Raw genomic sequence first — 18,847 nt, forward strand, 5'->3', positions numbered from 1 at the left:
GAAGATCCCACATGCCGCGGAGCGGCTGGGCCCGTGAGCCATGGCCGCTGAGCCTGCGCATCTGGAGCCTGTGCTCCGCAATGGGAGAGGCCACAACAGTGAGAGGCCCGCGTACTGCAAAAAAAGAATTCATGTTCCTAGACCACTTCTCTGTATGACTTGATGCCTACCTCCTAAATACTTGCAAAAGTTCTGCTCAAATGTCATCTCATCCTTAAGGCCTTTCCTGACCACCCATTTATCATTTTAGCCCCCGTCCCCACTCTGGCACTCGCAATCCTCCTCCCTTGCTTTATTTTTCTTCAAAGCACTTCATCAGCATCTGACGTTATACAAATTTCACTTTTATTTAAAATTTTTTTTCGATAATGTAAGTTCCATCGGGGGAAGAAACTTTTATTGTCTCCAGTTGTATTTCCAGAATCTGTAAAAATGTCTGAATATGATAAATGCTCAATAAGTGTTTGTTGAATGACTGACGGACCGAGTAATAAAATGGATGGATGCATGATGGAGGGATTAATGAATTGATTGATAAAGTGGGTCTTTTAGAATGGGGTATGAAAGTGTCTCAAGGAGTAATTACCCAGTGTTGGAAGAAGTTAGTGAAGTTTGAACCTTTGACAGAGAGACGCAGAAGTCTTGTTCTCAGCCAACTCTGTGTGTGGCCTCGGGGACTGTTTCTAAGACTTGGTTTCTTCACCTGAGAATAAGGAACACCTGTCCTTCCTATTCCCGGAGTAATATTTGTGGAGACAAGATGAGGAAAGGGAATTGCATGTCCTACGCAAAGCTAAACGTTCTTTAAATGTTGGTGTGTTATATTCTGTTCACCAGAGTACAATTGAGTTGTTCACCAAAGTAAAATTCTAATGGAATAATTTCAACTTTAGCCTAGATACTGATGAATTCAAAAATTCTGATTAGTGATTGGTCAAGGAGAAATTAATGTGGAATATTACTATTTTACATTGTGATAATAGGTAAAATCATATCCTTGCTATCTATTAAGTTGGCACATTGGTACTGACCATCTTCTAAGAGATTCATGGTTATTGCCAAATGGTAATATTGAATTCATTCATTGATTCAGCAAACATTCTTCATCCTAATAAGCCTCCTTCCTTTTAACGTGGATTCCATGCAATAGCTTACACTGATAATATTTTCACTTACAAAAACATAACTGAAATCCAGGTACCAAATATCACCACTATTATTATATTTTTTGGGAACATTCTTACAAATATACTAAAAACTAAAAAAGAATATAAAAACTGTGAAAAAACACACAAAATTATTTCCATTTACAGCTAATATGATTGTGAATCCCCAAGAAACCACAAGTAACTCTAGCAAAAACTGTAGAATTAATTGGTTTTGAGTGGTGGAAAATAAAATATGTATGCACAAATAGCTCTTCACTATATCAGCAATAGCTAGCTAGAAATTTTATAAAAATCCCGTTTACAATATCTGTAAAATTATTTTTTAAAGAAACTAGAAAATAATTAACAAAAAAGATACAAAACCCATATAAGGAAAGCTGTAATATTTGATTGAATATACAGAAAATAAGACCTGAGCAAAAGGGAGAAACATAGCAAATTCCTAAAAGAGAAGACAGTAACATAACAATGTACACGATTCAAAAATTAACCTTAAAATCAGTACTCTCGATGCTTCTTTGGTCATTTGCAGACATGCACAGAGTGGCAAAATAATGTGAGTTGCCTGATGCACAGCTGAGGTAGAACTGAGTGACACCCTGCCTTCTGATTTCTGCCCTTGTAGTATAAACACGTCCTTTACACAGTCTATCTTGTGCCATGTTTTTCACATTTTTGTGCTTTTTGTTGGTGATTTCACTGTTGCAAATAACCTCCAAACATGGTGCTGAAGTGCTGGCTAGTGTTCCTAGGCACGAGAAGGCTATGATATGTCTTAACAAAAAATACATGTGTGAAATAAGCTTCGTTCAGACACGAGTTACATGGGTTCACTGTTAATGAATCAACAGTAAACATTAAACAGTATACATATATCTTTAAACAGAAACACATGGGAGGTGGGGGGTGGGATGAATTGGGAGATTGGGATTGACATATATACACTAATATGTATAAAATAGATAACTAATAAAAAAAGAAAAGAAAAGAAACACATGAAAAACAAGGTTATATATTGATAGGTTGATGAAAATTTTCTGACCACAGACTTCCAAGATCCTAACCCTGTGTTTCCCCCAGGAGCCATCGTTCAGTTTCCACTAATTCATTGTTCACATGACTGCAAAGAGCATAGCTACCATGGATAATAAGAATGAACTGCATTTAAATTAAATGCATTTCCAAATAGAATCATGATGTTTTTTAAATAAGATAAAATAAATTTGAAGACATGTTGAAATAATAAAGGTACAAGGATATTTAAAATTGTGGAAATAAAAAATAGTGAGAGGGGCAGGACAGGAATAAAGACGCAGACGTAGAGGATGGACTTGAGGACATGGGGAGGGGGAAGGGTAAGCTGGGACGAAGTGAGAGAGTGGCATGGAAATATATACACTACCAAATGTAAAACAGATAGCTAGTGGGAAGCAGCTGCATAGCACAGGGAGATCAGCTCGGTGCTTTGTGACCACCTAGAGGGGTGGGATAGGGAGGGTGGGAGGGAGGGGATATGGGGATATATGTATACATATAGCTGATTCATTTTGTTATACAGCAGAAACTAACACAACATTGTAAAGCAATTATACTCCAATAAAGATGTTAAAAAAAAATTGTGAGAAGGGTTGTTCTTGAACAGACGTTAAAACTTACTCTAGAGCCACCATGACCAAATAATATAGTATAAATCAGAAATGGGTATATTGATCTGAGGATAAGAATACAAAATTTGATTAATGATCCAAGCATAAATGAGAGCCTAACATATGAGAAAGGTGGTATTTCAGTTCAGTGGAAAAAGATGCATAACTGGCTATCCATCAGGTATCCATTGTTTTGCCCCATAAACGAAAATAAATTCCAAATTGATTGAAGTTTAAATGTAAAAATAGTTTAAAATAAAAATATTAGAAAAATTTAGGAAACCTGGGGTTAGAGGAGACCTTTCTAAGCAAGACAACAAAATAAGGAATCATGAAGTAATAGAAAGACACATATATATGACGACATGCGAATGTAGACATTTTCTCATGGTAAATGATATTATAAACAAAATCAAAACTACGTCTCAGACTTGGAAAAATATTTTCACTAAGAGGATAAACTATGCTATGGAAAGGTCCCTACAAACTGATAGGAAAAACTGAAAAAGAAGAAGAAGGAGAAGGAGAAGATGAAGAAGAGGAAGAGGAAAAGAAGAAGGAAGAGGAGAAGGAAACGGAAATAAGGAAGAAGAAAATGAGGAAGAGGAGAGTGAGGGCAAGGAGGAAAAGACCCCAAGTATATAAATAGGCAAAATCACAGAAGAGGAATTCCACATGGCCATGAAACACACAAAGATATGCTCATCTTAACTAGTGGTTAGACAAATGCCAATGAAAGGACCAATGAGATATTATCACTTTCTTTAACAGAATGGCAAAGAGTAAATGAATAACGTCCAGCGCTGGTGAACATGGAAGAAATTAGGTGCCCTTGACATTTGGTTGAAGTACAAATGGCTATAGACTTTTCAGAAAATAATCTGAAAAATAATTCATTCAATAAATCTTTAGTGAACACTCTTCTAGGCACTTGGGATATATCAGGGAACAAAAGAGATGAAGATCTCAAGGAGCTTTCATTCTACTGGGGAAACTAGACAATTAAAAATAGGCATATACATGAATTATAATAATATATTAGAAGCTAAAAGTACTAAAGTAAAAGAAAGAACGAAGAGCCAGGTAAGAGAGAGCAAGACTTAGAGGGAGTGTTGGTAGCAAATTTAAGGAGGTGAGGGAGTGAATCTTACAGGTACCTGCAAAAGCATACCGCTAACTGAGACACACACAGGAATGTGCCTGGCAGCTCCAAAGAACAGCAAGGAAGCTAGTGTGGCTGAACGGAGCGAAGGAGGAAATACTGACAATAGCCTAAAGGGGGCAGCGTAGAAGCAAGGCTATATAAATATTTTCCTAAATTTTTTCCTAATGTTTCTATTTTGAATTTTAATTTAAATGTTCAACCCATTTGAAATTTATTTTAGCAAAGGTCTAGCTTGCTTTCTTTCAGGTGGATAACCAATCTATCTTTTCCCACTTCAATGAGATACCAACTTTGTCATATATTAGGGTTCCTTATATACTTGAATCAATTCATAAAATTTATATTCTCTTCCTCAGATCTAGAGGTAAATTCTTGTGCATATACTAGATGTATGGTCATGGTGGTGCTATATTAAGTAGAAGGATAAAGTTGCTGTCATCTGAAATGGGGGAGGCTATCGGTGGAACAGAATCATAGGGCAAGATCAGGAGTTCAGTTTGGAACATGTTGAGAATTGACGTGTCTCTCAGACATCCACATGGAGATGTTGAGTAGGCAGTTTTCCATTCGTGTCCAGAATTTGGGAGAAAGTCTATTGGAGATCAAATTTGTGAATTTTTGACATACATGTTTGTTTTTGTTTTTCTTTTTTTTTTTTTGCGGTACGCGGGCCTCTCACTGTTGTGGCCTCTCCCGTTGTGGAGCACAGGCTCCGGACGCGCAGGCTCAGCGGCCATGGCTCACGGGCCCAGCCGCTCCGCGGCATGTGGGATCTTCCCGGACCAGGGCACGAACCCGTGTCCCCTTCCTCGGCAGGCGGACTTTCAACCACTGCGCCACCAGGGAAGCCCGACATACATGGTTTTTAAAGCCATGGGATTGTATGAGATCACCAAATAGACAGTGTAGATGGAGAAGAGAGGAAAACCGAGAACTGAATCATGGGACACTCCACATGACACAGTTGGAGAGAAGGTGAAAAACCAGCAAGGGAGGCTGAGAAAGAGTGATGGATGAGGCAAGAGGAAAACCAAGAATGAGGAATCCTGGAAGACAGGTAAAGAGAGTGTTTCAGGGAGGAGGGCATGGTCTACAGTGTCAAATGCTGCTGCTGGATCAAGTAAGAATTGACCTTTGGATTTAGCACTGAGGAACTCACTGATGACCTCAAAAAGAGTATTGTAGGACAGTGGTTGTAGAAAAAAATCAGACCAGAGGCAGTTTAAGAGAGAATGAGAGTTGAGGAATTCAAGACACCAAACAAGAAAATTCTTTCCAGGATTTTTTTTTGCTATAGGGGGAACAAAGAGCTAGTGTAGGTAGTAGAGTATCTGAAGTTAAGAGAAATGTTTGGTTATGATGGGGAAAATAACGTCGTGTTAGTATACTGAAGGGGATGAGTTTGTAGCAGGAAAACTTGATGATCTGGTGCAAGAGAGGGGAATTGTTGGAGCAATGTCATTCGGCAGCCAAGGGGGGATGGAATCTATGCACATGCGGAGAGATTGGCTTTAGAAGAATGGTACCTACTAAACATAAAAATGTACACAAGATTTGGCCCTTGATCCATTTTTGGAACTCTGTCCTATAGGAACAAGAGCATTACTACATAGAAAATAAGATAAACGTTGTAGCATTGGAGGGTGGGGCACTAAACAAACAAACTGAAGATCCACTGGTAGATAAATGGTCGATTATATACGATACAACATACAAGAGAACATAGTGAATCTACTTAAGGACAAATGTTAGCACCTATCTACTATACTAGAGGGCATTCATAATCATACATTAAGAGAAAAAGGCAAGTGGCAGAATTATGTGTATGGAATGATGCCATTTTTGTTTCAAAAACAAATTCAATACGTACTTTGCTGTTTGTAAGCATCTGTGTGAACGCAGAAGATGGTGTTGAACAACTCCAAGGTGTTAAAATGATTTGAGATGGGGTAGGAATAGAGTGTGTTACTCAGAAGCTGTGTGACAAAGAAGTCATGGGTTATGCTTTTTTCTACCCCAAAGTGCCCACTCCTTAAACACATAATTAAAGTGTACCAGAGTAATCGCTTCTTTCCCTATACTCTCATTGCATTCTGTAGAAATAATCGCACTATGTCAGAAATGATTGTGTATTTGTCTGTTCATTACATGTAAAGTCTCTGTGAGCAGGGAGTTCTCTGCTTTTTTTAAAAGAAGTCTTTTTATCTGCAATAACTCAAGATGGTAAGATGCTTCAAATAGTTTTTGAATAAGGGAACGAAATTAAATGGAATTGTATAAAATGGAATATGCCTGACCTTAAACTAGTCTATTCTACGCTCTTTTAGATATGACATAATAAACACACATCTGCACTTAGAACCCCTAGTATCTGACCTGGACAAGATGACCTGGGGGATTTTCTGTAGTCATCCCTGAACTTCTCTGCATTCTCATTTTTAGATTATCAAGAAGGAGGGAAATGGAATTTTTGTTCCTATTATTGGCTATTTAGCTCTATATCAACTAAGTAGTTGGAAAAGAGCACAGAGGAAAAAGTTGAACTACTTTATTGCTATTTTGGGATATTAAATTGACTAGCTGATTTGACATTTTCTAAAAAGACTCTCCTCAATGTCATACCTGATCATTAAAAATTATTACAACCTCTCATAAAATTCTACTTTTATAACAGGCTCTCCATTCAGTACAATAGATCTGAAGCACCAAGGTATGTAAGTCCAACTAGACCAGTAGAAACAGCAGCCACAGAGGCCTTCAAACAAATACCTCAAAGAGTATCTCTGGCTCAACAAACCAACGGCAGTAGCACACATCATCAGGTGAGTCCGAAGGGGAAAAGAACAATTAAGGCACAATTAACGGATAAAGTTTAGCTTTGAGGGGACTCTTCCCAAGTCTACATCCTAAAGGGAAGCTGTATTCAATTTTGATATTTTTAAATTACTCCAGTGTCCATAGATACCAAGTCTCTGCCCGAAACTTCTAAATATAGCTTACTTACAGACAAGGCTTTCTTCTGCCCACAATACCTTAACTTGACTCTTCACTGTCTAAGATTCAATGTAATTAAAAAGTAGGGAAAAAGGGAAAATTAGTTCATCTGTACATAAAGAAAATGTTCAGGAATTTTCAAAGGGAAGAGATGAGAGAGGAAAGTGAAAGAAACATAAGAGGGAAGAAACTTTTTTTAAAAATCTCAGTGAAATTTTTTTCATCAAAGGAATTAGAAATGCTTCTTTTTTTTTTTTTTTAAGCGTACGGTCTGCAACTCCTTTATCATGTTTTCAATCAGTTGTTGACTTGCCCTCCCATGTGCAACTCCACTTGTAGGTGTCCCTTCATCATTGTAATCAGTACAGTCAGATCCTAAGGGAGGTCTTCAAAATATGATCATCTGTGATGTTTTTCAATCATCAAAGAGAAATTCGAGTTCTCATACTGCAGTTGCTCCTGGTAGAAGTGTGAAGAGGAGAGTAAGTCTTGTGACCACCCAGGAATGAGCAGCCTATGCACTGCCTCTGGGTGAGGTTTTTCAGGTCTGTGTGCGTTTTCATCAGCAGCTCATGCAGCTGCACCACTCAGACACCCCTCACTGCACATCCAAGAACGCCTCTGGCTGGAGTGCCCGGCAGAGAGCAGGAGTTACATGTGTGGGGACAAATGAAGAGCTGCTCCATTTCCTGCTTCGAATAAAAGAAGAAAAAAGGCCATTTTCACAATGAGACAGGTTGTTTCACTTTAACATTGCTTTGTTCTGAGGCAAGAAATTTAAAAGAGGTTTTGCTTTCCCTCCTTTATTTCACTTTCTTTTTACTCCCTGTCACCTCTTTCTCATTTTTAAAGTTGCTACAGCCTATCTTTTGTATGTAATACATTTCTTTCTTTGATTCAAAAGAAAAACGTTTTTAATTATACAAATAAGACCTGAATCTGTTTGCCTTAAAGAAAGTTAAAATACTACAGATAAGAGTAAAGTCCTTTTCAGCCCTAATTCCCAGCCCACATCTGGTCCCGAGTTTTCCAGAGGTAATCTCTTTGGGGTATATCTTTGCAGACCTTATACTATGCATCCAAATATTCAAATATTCGTACATGTGTGTGCCCAAAGAAGGCAAATTGTTAGTATCTATTAAACTTAAAACCTGGGAACCTTGCACATGTATGCACAAGGAGGCATGTACCACTTTGTTCATTGCAACATTGCTTATAATTCTGAAAAGTTGAAAATAGCTTAGTGTCTTTCCATTGCAAATGACTAAATAAACCATGGTATCTATTCTCTGGATATACCACGGTAGGTCCATATGTGCTAACCTGAAATGCTTCTCAGTTGCATAACGATATGTACCATATGATAACATTGATATTAATGATGTAAAGCTCACTGATTCAAAGTGATCTATGCTAGGCATGTAGAAACTGTTTGAATATTTGAATGAAGAGGCAGAGAGGCACCGGTCACTCAGAAGGGCCACAAAGAGCATGTAACAACCAGAGAATGTGACTTCAAGTCTGTAGCTCACTTTTTCTCCCTTCCCTACTCTCTTCCTCTTGTAGGCTGTTCCCATGGAAGAATGTTCTCAAGGTGGCCAGTCCCTCTTCAGATCATTTGTAGGGAGGAGAAAAGGCCACAGAGTAAAGCCACAGCTGCTTATAAATGTAGAGTAATGAAATCCAACCTCCCGTTCAGATGAGTGGGTGCCACGGGCTGGTACATGGTGCCCCAGGAGCCTGAGCCAGGCTGGGTCAGGTCAGGACTTGCTCTTGGGGTGCAATTCAGGAACCAGACTGTGATTTGAGAGATAAGGTTTGGTGAGAAAATCCTAGATGAGAACTGAGCTGATCATTATTAACTCAAAGAGACTTGGTGAATGCAAAGAGTAGTGATGAGTCCCCGTACGCAAGCAATGGAAAGATAAGAAACTCTCAGTAGAAGGTGGAAGGTAGAAGTGAAAGATTTCTTGAGCCAAGAGAAATAAAATAACCCAACTGCTTTTTGCAGATGCCTTTAGAGAAGGAGACGTTCTGAGCAGCAGCCTAACTCGGGCAAAAGACTACTATTACTTTTTTTTTTTTTTTTTTTTTTTTTTTGCCGTACGCGGGCCTCTCACTATTGTGGCCTCTCCTGTTGCGGAGCACAGGCTCCGGACGCCCAGGCTCAGCGGCCATGGCTCACGGGCCCAGCCGCTCCGCGGCATGTGGGATCTTCCCGGACCGGGGCACAAACCCGTGTCCCCTGCATCGGCAGGCGGACTCTCAACCACTGTCCCACCAGGGAAGCCCACCAGTCACTTTTTGAAAAAGAAATTTTTTTGAAATATCATTATCATGTTATTATGAATTTTTAGGAATATGGGTTAAATTCAACCCAAAAACTTATTTTCTCTATTTCTCGCTTCTCTAGACCATAGTCAGCATTAGGAATGAACTGTGGAGGACTCACGAATCCATTAATGCTCTCCATAGGGACAGAAGGTAGGAACCATGTGTGGACAAATACTAACAGCAGAGACACATCAATAGCATTTTGCTTCGCTTTTAGAGGAAGAAATTCTACAAAGTTTTTACAGTGCTCTTTTTTTCTCTTTAATTTGGAAGACATTCCTTAAACAGAGAAATGCTATGATTCCAGTATGAAGGTAAAACGGGGCTTTGACTCTATTTGAGTAGTTAAGTATAACTAAAACCACCCAGATAATTACATTAAGTTTGGGGTTTTGATTGAGTGATTTTATTCCTTGAAATTTGGTTAAGCATTTTCAGTGAAGTATTGTGTGTGTCTTGTGTGTGTCTTATGGCTTCTAAAATAAATCAGTACATTTCTCCAACAGTATCTAACTTTCTCAAAGATTTACTATGCTGGCTGGAAACTGTCTACCATCTTATTGTGTCTCAAAGGACTAATTATTCCTTTAAAAAATTATTTATTTATTTGGCTGTGCCAGGTCTTAGTTGCAGCAAGCGGGATCTTTAGTTGTGGTATGCAGGATCTTTTAGTTGCAACATGCAGGATCTAGTTCCCTGACCAGGGATGGAACCCAGGCCCTCTGCATTGGGAGCATGGAGTCTTAACCACTGGACCACCAGGCAGGGAAGTCCCAGGACTAATCATCCCTTGAGTTCCTGTATCATGTTGTCATTCCTTTAGAAGACAAAATTCCTGGCTCCTCAATAAGAAGGTCCCCCTGAGGGAAGACCTTTGTTTGCAAGCACAATGCTTGGTATCTAGTAGGTGCTCAATAAATTAATGAGTAAATATATATTAATAAATATGTATTAAAATAAAAATAGGTCATCAATAAATTTACTGAGCATCTAATATATATGTGTATGTATGTATATATATATATATATATATATTATATATATATATATGATGAGATGTGCTTCACAATGCAAAGGTATGAAAAATAACGAACATTTTAAAATTTTGTGGTAACTCATGAAAAGAAGCTTAATAACACTTTTAAAGTAATTTAATAATAATTTAAATGTTAAAAATAATTTTGATCTTTTTCATGGTATAAGAAAAATAAATTAAAAATAAAATTAAGGAAAATAATATAGGAATAAAAAGGCAATTTTGAAACTTAAAATGTAGAAATAAAAAGGAAAGTTTGAAATTTAATTCTTTAAAACTTAATTCTTAAAATAATTACTTCAAACAATTATTTTAAACTAGATGATTTCCTTTTATATAATTCATACCCACTACATACACCATTGGTCTCCTAGTAAGATATTTATCAACACAAAGAATACCAGTGTGAGCCTGATTAGTGAGTAAAATCTATGTGAAGGCTTTATCCCTATTCCTGTCTGCCCCATTATTTTTATCAATGATCTGGATAAAATAGTAGAGAGCATGCATCCAAATGTGTGTGACATGATACCAAAAGGCATAGATAATAAGCTAAATGACAGTCTTGAATCACTAAGATATCAGTCTGGAATGGTGGGACAATTAATAAAGACCAAATTTTAAAAGATTAAATGCAAATCCTACAATTATAGGCCCAGGTTCACAACAAATAGCGTGGAAAGACCTGAGATATATAGTCAACTGTAAGTTCAGTAACAGCCCACAATTTGTCACTGATGATTTAAAAAGCAATGCAGTCTCAGACTACATTACAAGAAAGAGTATCATTCAATTATTAGTTATCTATTTATTACTCTATGCTAGGTGCTGATCAAGAAAAGTAATGTTCCACTGCTCTGTGTGCGATTAACTCGCCTGGTGAATTAACTTGCCTTTGTGTTTATTTGAAGACCTGGTACATGGGAGATTCAAGCTCCTTAGCTCCAAGAAGCAGAACTGCATATAAAGATGTAAAAGTTTGGAAAGACAGATTTCAGATCATTTGAAAGGAATTATTTCTCAAATAATCTAAACTGTTTTGTTAACAGTGGATATTTACCTTGAAAGTATGGGGCTCCCAGTTGCTGGAAATATTGGCATTGGGTAAATCATGTTCACTGGAGACTCTCCGAGGATTTCTCCACTAAAACAAACAAACAAACAAAAAACAGAGTAGAAAAGAGCTGCACTTCTCATAGGGCTTTCCCTACTTTCACCTGGATTGTGGAAGGATGGGAACGCATGTCTTCTAGATGTTCAAACATGGTGGATGGGCCAGAAAGGAGGAAGGGGATGTGGGTGATAGACAGCATGGGAGAAAGATAAACTGATGTCACTACTGGTCATAACAAGCACAACACTCTAAGTATAGAAAATACTGTCTAGAGAGGCCTTCTGAGAATGTTTCTTTGTTGTCTGCTATATAAAATCCCTGGGCTGACTCCTTTCTGAAAAGTCCATCATAAAGAAGTGCTTGAAACTCCAATTACAATCAAGGATTTTAGAATCAGACTCCTTTTTCACCTGTGTGGCTGCCTGGAAGTTTGAGAGCCATCTTTTAGAGATGCCTGCTTTGGATAGGAGCCCCAGCTAAATTCCAAGACCTCTCCAAGATCTGTGGCAATTAAGAATTTCAAAGGCTCTAACATTGAGAAATGTTGTTGCATTTCCTACCAGGGAGCCCATTTCTACAACTTCCACAAATATGACCACAGCACTGGTCAAAGAATAAGACTGTACTTTAGAAAGCAAATTTTCACTGTATACATACACTGTAACAGGAACTAGTTTAGGCCTGGGCCTGGGGATATGGCAAGAAGCAAAACAGAAAAAAAGTTGCCAGAATAAAGAGACAATAAACAATTAGTAATAGAGTAAGTAAGATATAAGTAAAATAACAAGTAAAACAGGTAGTATGTCATATAAAGTGACTGTGTAGAAGTCTGAAGTCTCAAGACTAAGTCAAAATCTAAGATCACATCATGTTCTGTAGCAATTAGACATGGCAAAAATCCATGGAGACAAGGAGATGGGAAGGACTAGGGAAGGAGATGGGAGGTGATGGAGGCGAGGTTAGGAGTTCTGGTTTGCAGTTTCAAGTAGAGCAGTGAGGGAGAGCCTCACTGAGAGTATGATGGTGACCAAAGACTTAAAGATGAGGGGATGAGCTGGGCAAGAACCTGGGGGAAGGAGGCATTGGGGGCCAAAAGAGCCAACTCTGAGGGGAGAACATGCCCAGTGTGTTCGAAGAGTTGCCAGAAGCTCTGTGTGGCTGAAGAACAGACAGTGAGTAAAAGAAAGCAGAGATGAGGTCAGGGAGGGAAGCGGAGGGTCTTGGCCATTTTGTTCAGCTTTGGCTGCCTCTATAAGGACTTTGGTTTATTCTAAATAAGGAGGGGAACATTGGAGGGCTTTGAGCAGAGGAGTAACATGATCTGATTTATGGGTTTTCTTTGTGGTTCTTTTCTTTTAATTTTTAAAGAGATTTTTTTTTTTGGATGTGGACCGTTTTTAAAGTCTTTATTGAATTTGTTACAATATTGCTTGTTTTATGTTTTGGTTTTTTGGCCGCGAGGCACGTGGGATCTTAGCTCCCTGACCAGGGATCGAACCCATATCCCCTGCATTGGAAGGCGGAGTTTTAACCACTGGACCTCCAGGGAAGTCCCCTGCCTTATGTTTTAAAAGAATTACCCTGACTACTTGGTTCATTCTGAAACCAGTGAACAACTAGACTTAGGAAGAGAAACCAAGACCCACAATTCACAAATTGCATCATTGTTCCCTCCCTGTGGTCTTGGTCGGGTTTTAGGTATTTAGCCATGACATGTATGCTATCATTCTAAATGGAGTGTTTCTGGACAAAAGGATAATGAATAAAGTCAATATTCGCATTTAAGGAGTTGCTGAAGGTATGCTGTCAAAAGTAATCCATAACATGCATGATGAGTTTTTGAAAACACCTCTAAAGCCAATGAAATTCTTGGGGGAATTGTGTATATAATAGACACGAAGGACAGCTGTACATGGTGAACAAACAGTTTAAAGCAGGATTGATCAATGTTAGGTAATAGTCGAGGCGCAGGCTACTCCGGCATCTTCTCCCAGAGAGGACCCAGGGTACATCTCGCTAGGGCTCTTGCATCTTGCTGTGCTGATCTCTTGCCCTTCCAACCCACTCAGACCTGTCCTCTTTGCAGGCTCCTTAAAAAACAGTTAAACCAATACAAAGACAAGTTGCAAGCCATACATGCCTGCCAGGAAGAAAAAAGTTGCAGATTTGAAACAAAGATTCACGAACTCACAACCAACCAGGACAGTCTGTGGACGAAGCTACAGCTAATGGGACAGAATCTACAGGTATAGAATGTGGGAGACACTGGCCATCTGGGCCATCTGAAAGTCTGACCTAGAATCTTCTGGCTGAGGGTCGGCTGCAGCCTGAGGCTTTGCACCTCACTCTGATCAGCCTCTTCCCTTTCCCTCTTCTCTCCATACCCTGACCAACTCCCCTTTTCATCAGCCAGACGATATCTTCCACTTTTGCGAAGGAAGTGCCATTGGGAGAGAACAGCATCGGTACCATTTAGAAACAATAGACCTGGGGCAAAGAGGTTCTTTATAGCATTGAGCCTTAAACCTTTAGTCTCAGCATCCCTTTTAGAGACTAACAATTTTTTGAGGATCCCAAGGAGCTTCTGTGGGTTATATCTATTGCTGTTTACCCTAATCAAAATTAAAACTGATAAGTGGTTTTAAAATAAATTTATTAACTAATTTGAAAATGCAAATAATAAATCCATTATATATGGAACATTTTTAAATAGTAATTATATATATTTATATATATTTAATGAGAAGACTGGCATTGTTTTACGTTTTTTACAAATCTCTTTAATGGCTGGCTTCAGAAAAGACAGCTGCATTTTTCCTAACTGCTTCAGCATTTGATCTGTTGCAAGATGTTCTGGCTGAAGAATATGAAAACATATGGCCTCACACAGATTTGCAGTTGAAAAAAAGAGGAATATTTTAATAGCCTTTTCAGATAATTGGAGACCTTCTTTGATACTACACCAAAACATGATAAATGATTGTTTTTTAAAGGATGGTTGCAATATTGAATCTGAAACCATATCTCTTTCACACCGTGTTTCATTAAAATACAATATTCTGTTGTGCATTTTGAATGAATCTTCTATCCAGGCATGATTTTATACCATCATACACTGGTCATTTGGAAGTTCACCAAGCTATGCCGAACTTCCTAATGCTCACCCATTTTTACATTTAATGTAAAAATCATTAAAAAATCATATTCATTAATACTACCATGAATCTCATCAGAAAAGTCTTTAAGAATTGGAAAGCAAGCAAGCTCATGGTAGCGGATGCAAGTTTTCCAAAATTCTAATTTTTGCTTAAAAGCTCAACTGTTAAAATTGGCAACACATATCATTGTTTTCCTTACTGTCACAGTCTCACTTCATTCATTTTTGAAAAAATGTTTGCCAAATAACCGTCTAATTCTTTTGCACAAGAGGCAACTTTTATATTTCAGTAAACATAAGAAGTGTTTTATGCATACTTCCCATTTCATCACATATAATATTAAGAAGACGTGTGCTACTAAGAAAAATAAGAATTTTTGCTACACCTTCAAGAATAGTCTTTTTTTTCTTTTTTATTGAAGTATAATTGATTTACAATGTTGTGTTGGTTTCAGGTGTACAGCAAAGTGATTCAGTTACAGATAAATACATATATTCTTTTTCAGATTCTTTTCCATATAGTTTATTATGAGATATTGAATATAGTTCCCTGTGCTATACAGTAGGCCCTTGCTGTTTCTCTATTTTATTTACAGTCGTGTGTATCTCCTAATTTATCCCTACCCCCACTTCCCCTTTGGTAACCATAAGATTGTTTTCTATGTCTGTGAGTCTGTTTCTGTTTTGTAAATAAGTTCATTTGTATCATTGTTTTTTAGATTCCACAAATAAATGATGTCATATGACATTTGTCTTTCTCTGACTTCACTTAGCATAATCATCCCTAGGTCCATCCATGTTGCTGCAAATGGCATTATTTCATTCTTTTGATTCCATTGTGTATATATACCACATCTTCTTTACCCATTCATCTGCATCAAGGATATTCTTAAGAGGAGCTGCCTTTTTTTTTAACTGCAAGTGCACGATGGTAAGAATACCATCACTACTAGCACTGCTTGGTGATGCTGCCTTGATGTGCGGTAAACACCAACAACTTTAGCTTTACTTACTCTTGATTTTGTACCATCAGTGCAAATGTCAACACAATGAAGAGGCAAATAACCTCTAAGTGTTATTGTGAAAATAATTTTGACCTCATGGACCCCTGAAAGGGTCTCGGGGACCTCCAGGGGTCTGTGGACCACACTTTGAGGGCTGTGCTTTGTAGAGAGCACACCCCCCAGATTTTATTCCTATGGCTTATTATGAAACCCCTCACAACATACCTACCTAAATGGATCATTATGAATGTTTTATTGTAATACTTTTTAGCTATCAATCCAAGATATCCTGACATTTCCAGATATTCCTTATGATATTTTTAGAACCTGAGCTTTCAGAACCTAGCATTTTCCCAAATTCCTTGTGATTATTCTCTGTGATGTTTTAGAATCTGAGCTGTTCTACCTTTAGGTTGACATTGAATTAACAGCATAAAATAAAATTAACAGCAATGTATTTAGAGACAAAAAAGAAAATCTTGCATTAAAATTTCCTATTGGAATATTAAAATTTAATGCATAATGAAAAAGTAAGATAAATGTTCATTTCTTCATAAATAAAGTTTTCTTTACCCAGGCAGTGTTGCAGCCCCTTCATCCTTCATCTTCCTGGCAAAATATGGTTGCCAAGCGTGACCATGGAAATGGTGAAGAAAGTTTTCAGAGGGGAGGAGAGTCTTCCCAGATCAAGGGTGCCACTGAGGATGGTTCAGAAGAGGAAACACTTCCTAAGTCCACTGTGACTGATGGAAGTTACCAAGGTCCAGCACATGCAGAACATGGTCTACCAAACTCAGAATCACCAGAGGCCATTTTGCAGCCAAGGTCAACGCAAAGCACCAGGGCACGAAGCCAAGCACAAAAGACCTCGGAAGAAATCTTTAGTTCCCTACCCAGTTCCCAGGAAGGACTGCTGCAGGACGCCTCCCAAATCGCTCCTGCTGAAATGAGTAGTCCTGCCCTGGCACCTGTGGAAAGGAAAGGGGCAGTTAACATCCAGGAGGGAAAGGATGAGCTGGAGGAAGAGGAACTGCAAGAATTGTTGTCAAAACTCATGGATGCCTTCACTCTAGAAATGCCTTCAGGTAAGATTTTACACAATCACTAGAGATAGCGATGGCCACGGAGTTAGGCTGCCTTTTAAAACACTTGATCCTATAGCTCTGTATTAGCCCTACAGCTACGATTCATCTAGTGGGTAACAGGGTTGTGAGTCTTTTGGACATTAATAATCTCTCTGAACTTGATTTCTAGTGTTACCTAATTGATGGGGTTATTGTGAGAATTAAAAGTGATAAGCCATATGAAGTTTTAGTATAGCACCTGGCACATACCAAGAATTCAATAAATACCTATTATTTCGTTATTGCAATTGTTATTATCAACAGTACTAAAACATATATAACTGGGCAGCCTGATGTTACCATTTAAAAATGGGATAAGAATGATGCTCTCTTTCTAGATAATTGACTAAGGTCTCTGTATGATCAATAATACCATCATCATCATCACCTTCGTAAGTTATGTCTCATTGTTAAACCTAAAGGCTCTTTTTATTAATACTTCTTTATTACAGCTATGCTGTTTTACAGTGACATTGTCTTACTTATAGAGTATTTTGTCATCTTAATGTATCTATATCTGTATCCATTTCTTTTTAAGAAAGTGTAAGATCTTTTATGTTGGAGTGATCATATAGAGACTAAAACAAGGTGATAAAACAAGGATAACATTCTCATGCGTTTCTGCATCAAAGAAGGCCTTCCCAAAATATTTCTGAGTTGGTGTATTAGATTGCTAAGACTGCCATAATGAAGTATCACAGATCGGGTGGTTTAAACAATGAAAAAAATTTTTTTCTCACGCTCCTGGAGGCTGGAAGTCTGAGATCAAGGTGTCAGCAGTGTTGGTGTCTTCTGAGGTCTCTCTCCTTGGGCTGTAGATGGCTGTCTTCTCCTTGTGTTTTCATACCATTTTCCCGCTGTGCATGTCCCTATCCAAATTTCCTCTTCTTATAAGGACACTGCCCGTATTGGTTTAGGATCCAACCACATAAACTCCATTTCATTTAATTAACTCTTTTAAGACTCTATCTCCAAATACAGTCACATTTGGAGATACTGGGAGTGGGACTTCAGTATATGAATTTGGGGAGGGAGACACAATTCAGTCCATAATAGTTGGTGAGCTATAAAATGGGAACATGATAATGTCAGTTATATATTGAACTGGGTAGAGCCAAGTCAATGAAGTAATTACTTGGTGATTCTAAAAATATCTACTGTGAAGAGAGTTGGAATTATAATCCTGTATTAGAGAAAACAAGATCACAAAGATACCAGAAGCATGCTCAGGCTGCCTGAGACAAAGACTGGATGAGAACTCCCTGTGCCTGATTCTTAGGCCAGCACAAGATTCCACCCACTTATTTCCATCTAAACATCAGTGGGGTCATAGTGAGTATTCAAAGCAAAGTCAATATCCACTTGACCTTTTTAGGGAAATTTCACATAAAAATTTGACTTTTATTTTAGAAACTATTTTAGGATTTCACATATTCATCTCATTTTTATTTTTTGTTTCTCCAATTGAGTTTATGAAAGCTGTTGATTTTTAAAATATTGTATTGGGTCAGCCCTCACAAATGTAGTAGGCTATATTGTACATTTCAGATTCCTAATAGACTAGGTCTACTACACATATTTGGGAGACAATATCCCAGCACTACATGCAGTTTGATACCTAAAAGATCCATGCATATTTTAAGTAACTTTATCAAGGTCTATACATATAAATGTATCTGTATCTATATATACACCCATCATTATATCATTTAAAGGGAAATCATGAAAAGGCAAAGTTTATTTTTAAATTCAGATAATGCAATAATGTATAAAGATGCAGTTAGCATTATCCAATCTTGTAGATAATATAAAAAATATATTCTCAAAAAATTTACCTCTGCTTCCATTTACAATTTAAATAGAACCATTGAAATGTTTCCGTAGGTAGTATGCATTATTATACAAAAGTGCTTATGATATTAGCAGGGAAGTGCATCTTTCCCTTTTTGTTATTATACTGCATTGTATACTTTGTGATAATTCAGTGAGTACTAATTGACAAGATTTAGATTTATAGTCATTTCTTTTATATCAGTTTTATTTCTTTGAGGCTTTTAAGCATAGGATCTATGTTAATCTTCATGGCTAATATCTACATTTATTA

General features: G+C 37.8%; 1 protein-coding gene across 1 annotated transcript in view; it reads left to right on the forward strand.

Moving 5' to 3' along the window:
• The window catches only part of DYTN (dystrotelin), a 44,133-nt gene that overhangs the window by 20,302 nt on the left and 4,984 nt on the right, over window positions 1-18,847 (forward strand). Inside the window, exons 9-10 of the mRNA XM_022568281.2 lie at window positions 13,545-13,704; window positions 16,197-16,704. Of these exons, the coding sequence (XP_022423989.2) occupies window positions 13,545-13,704; window positions 16,197-16,704 (668 nt within the window). The remainder of the gene's footprint in view (window positions 1-13,544; window positions 13,705-16,196; window positions 16,705-18,847) is intronic.

The sequence above is a fragment of the Delphinapterus leucas genome, chromosome 8, assembly GCF_059928025.1.
Source record: "Delphinapterus leucas isolate spDelLeu-1000000601 "Yukka" chromosome 8, BTC_Dleu_Yukka2, whole genome shotgun sequence".
Classification (NCBI taxonomy): domain Eukaryota; kingdom Metazoa; phylum Chordata; class Mammalia; order Artiodactyla; family Monodontidae; genus Delphinapterus; species Delphinapterus leucas.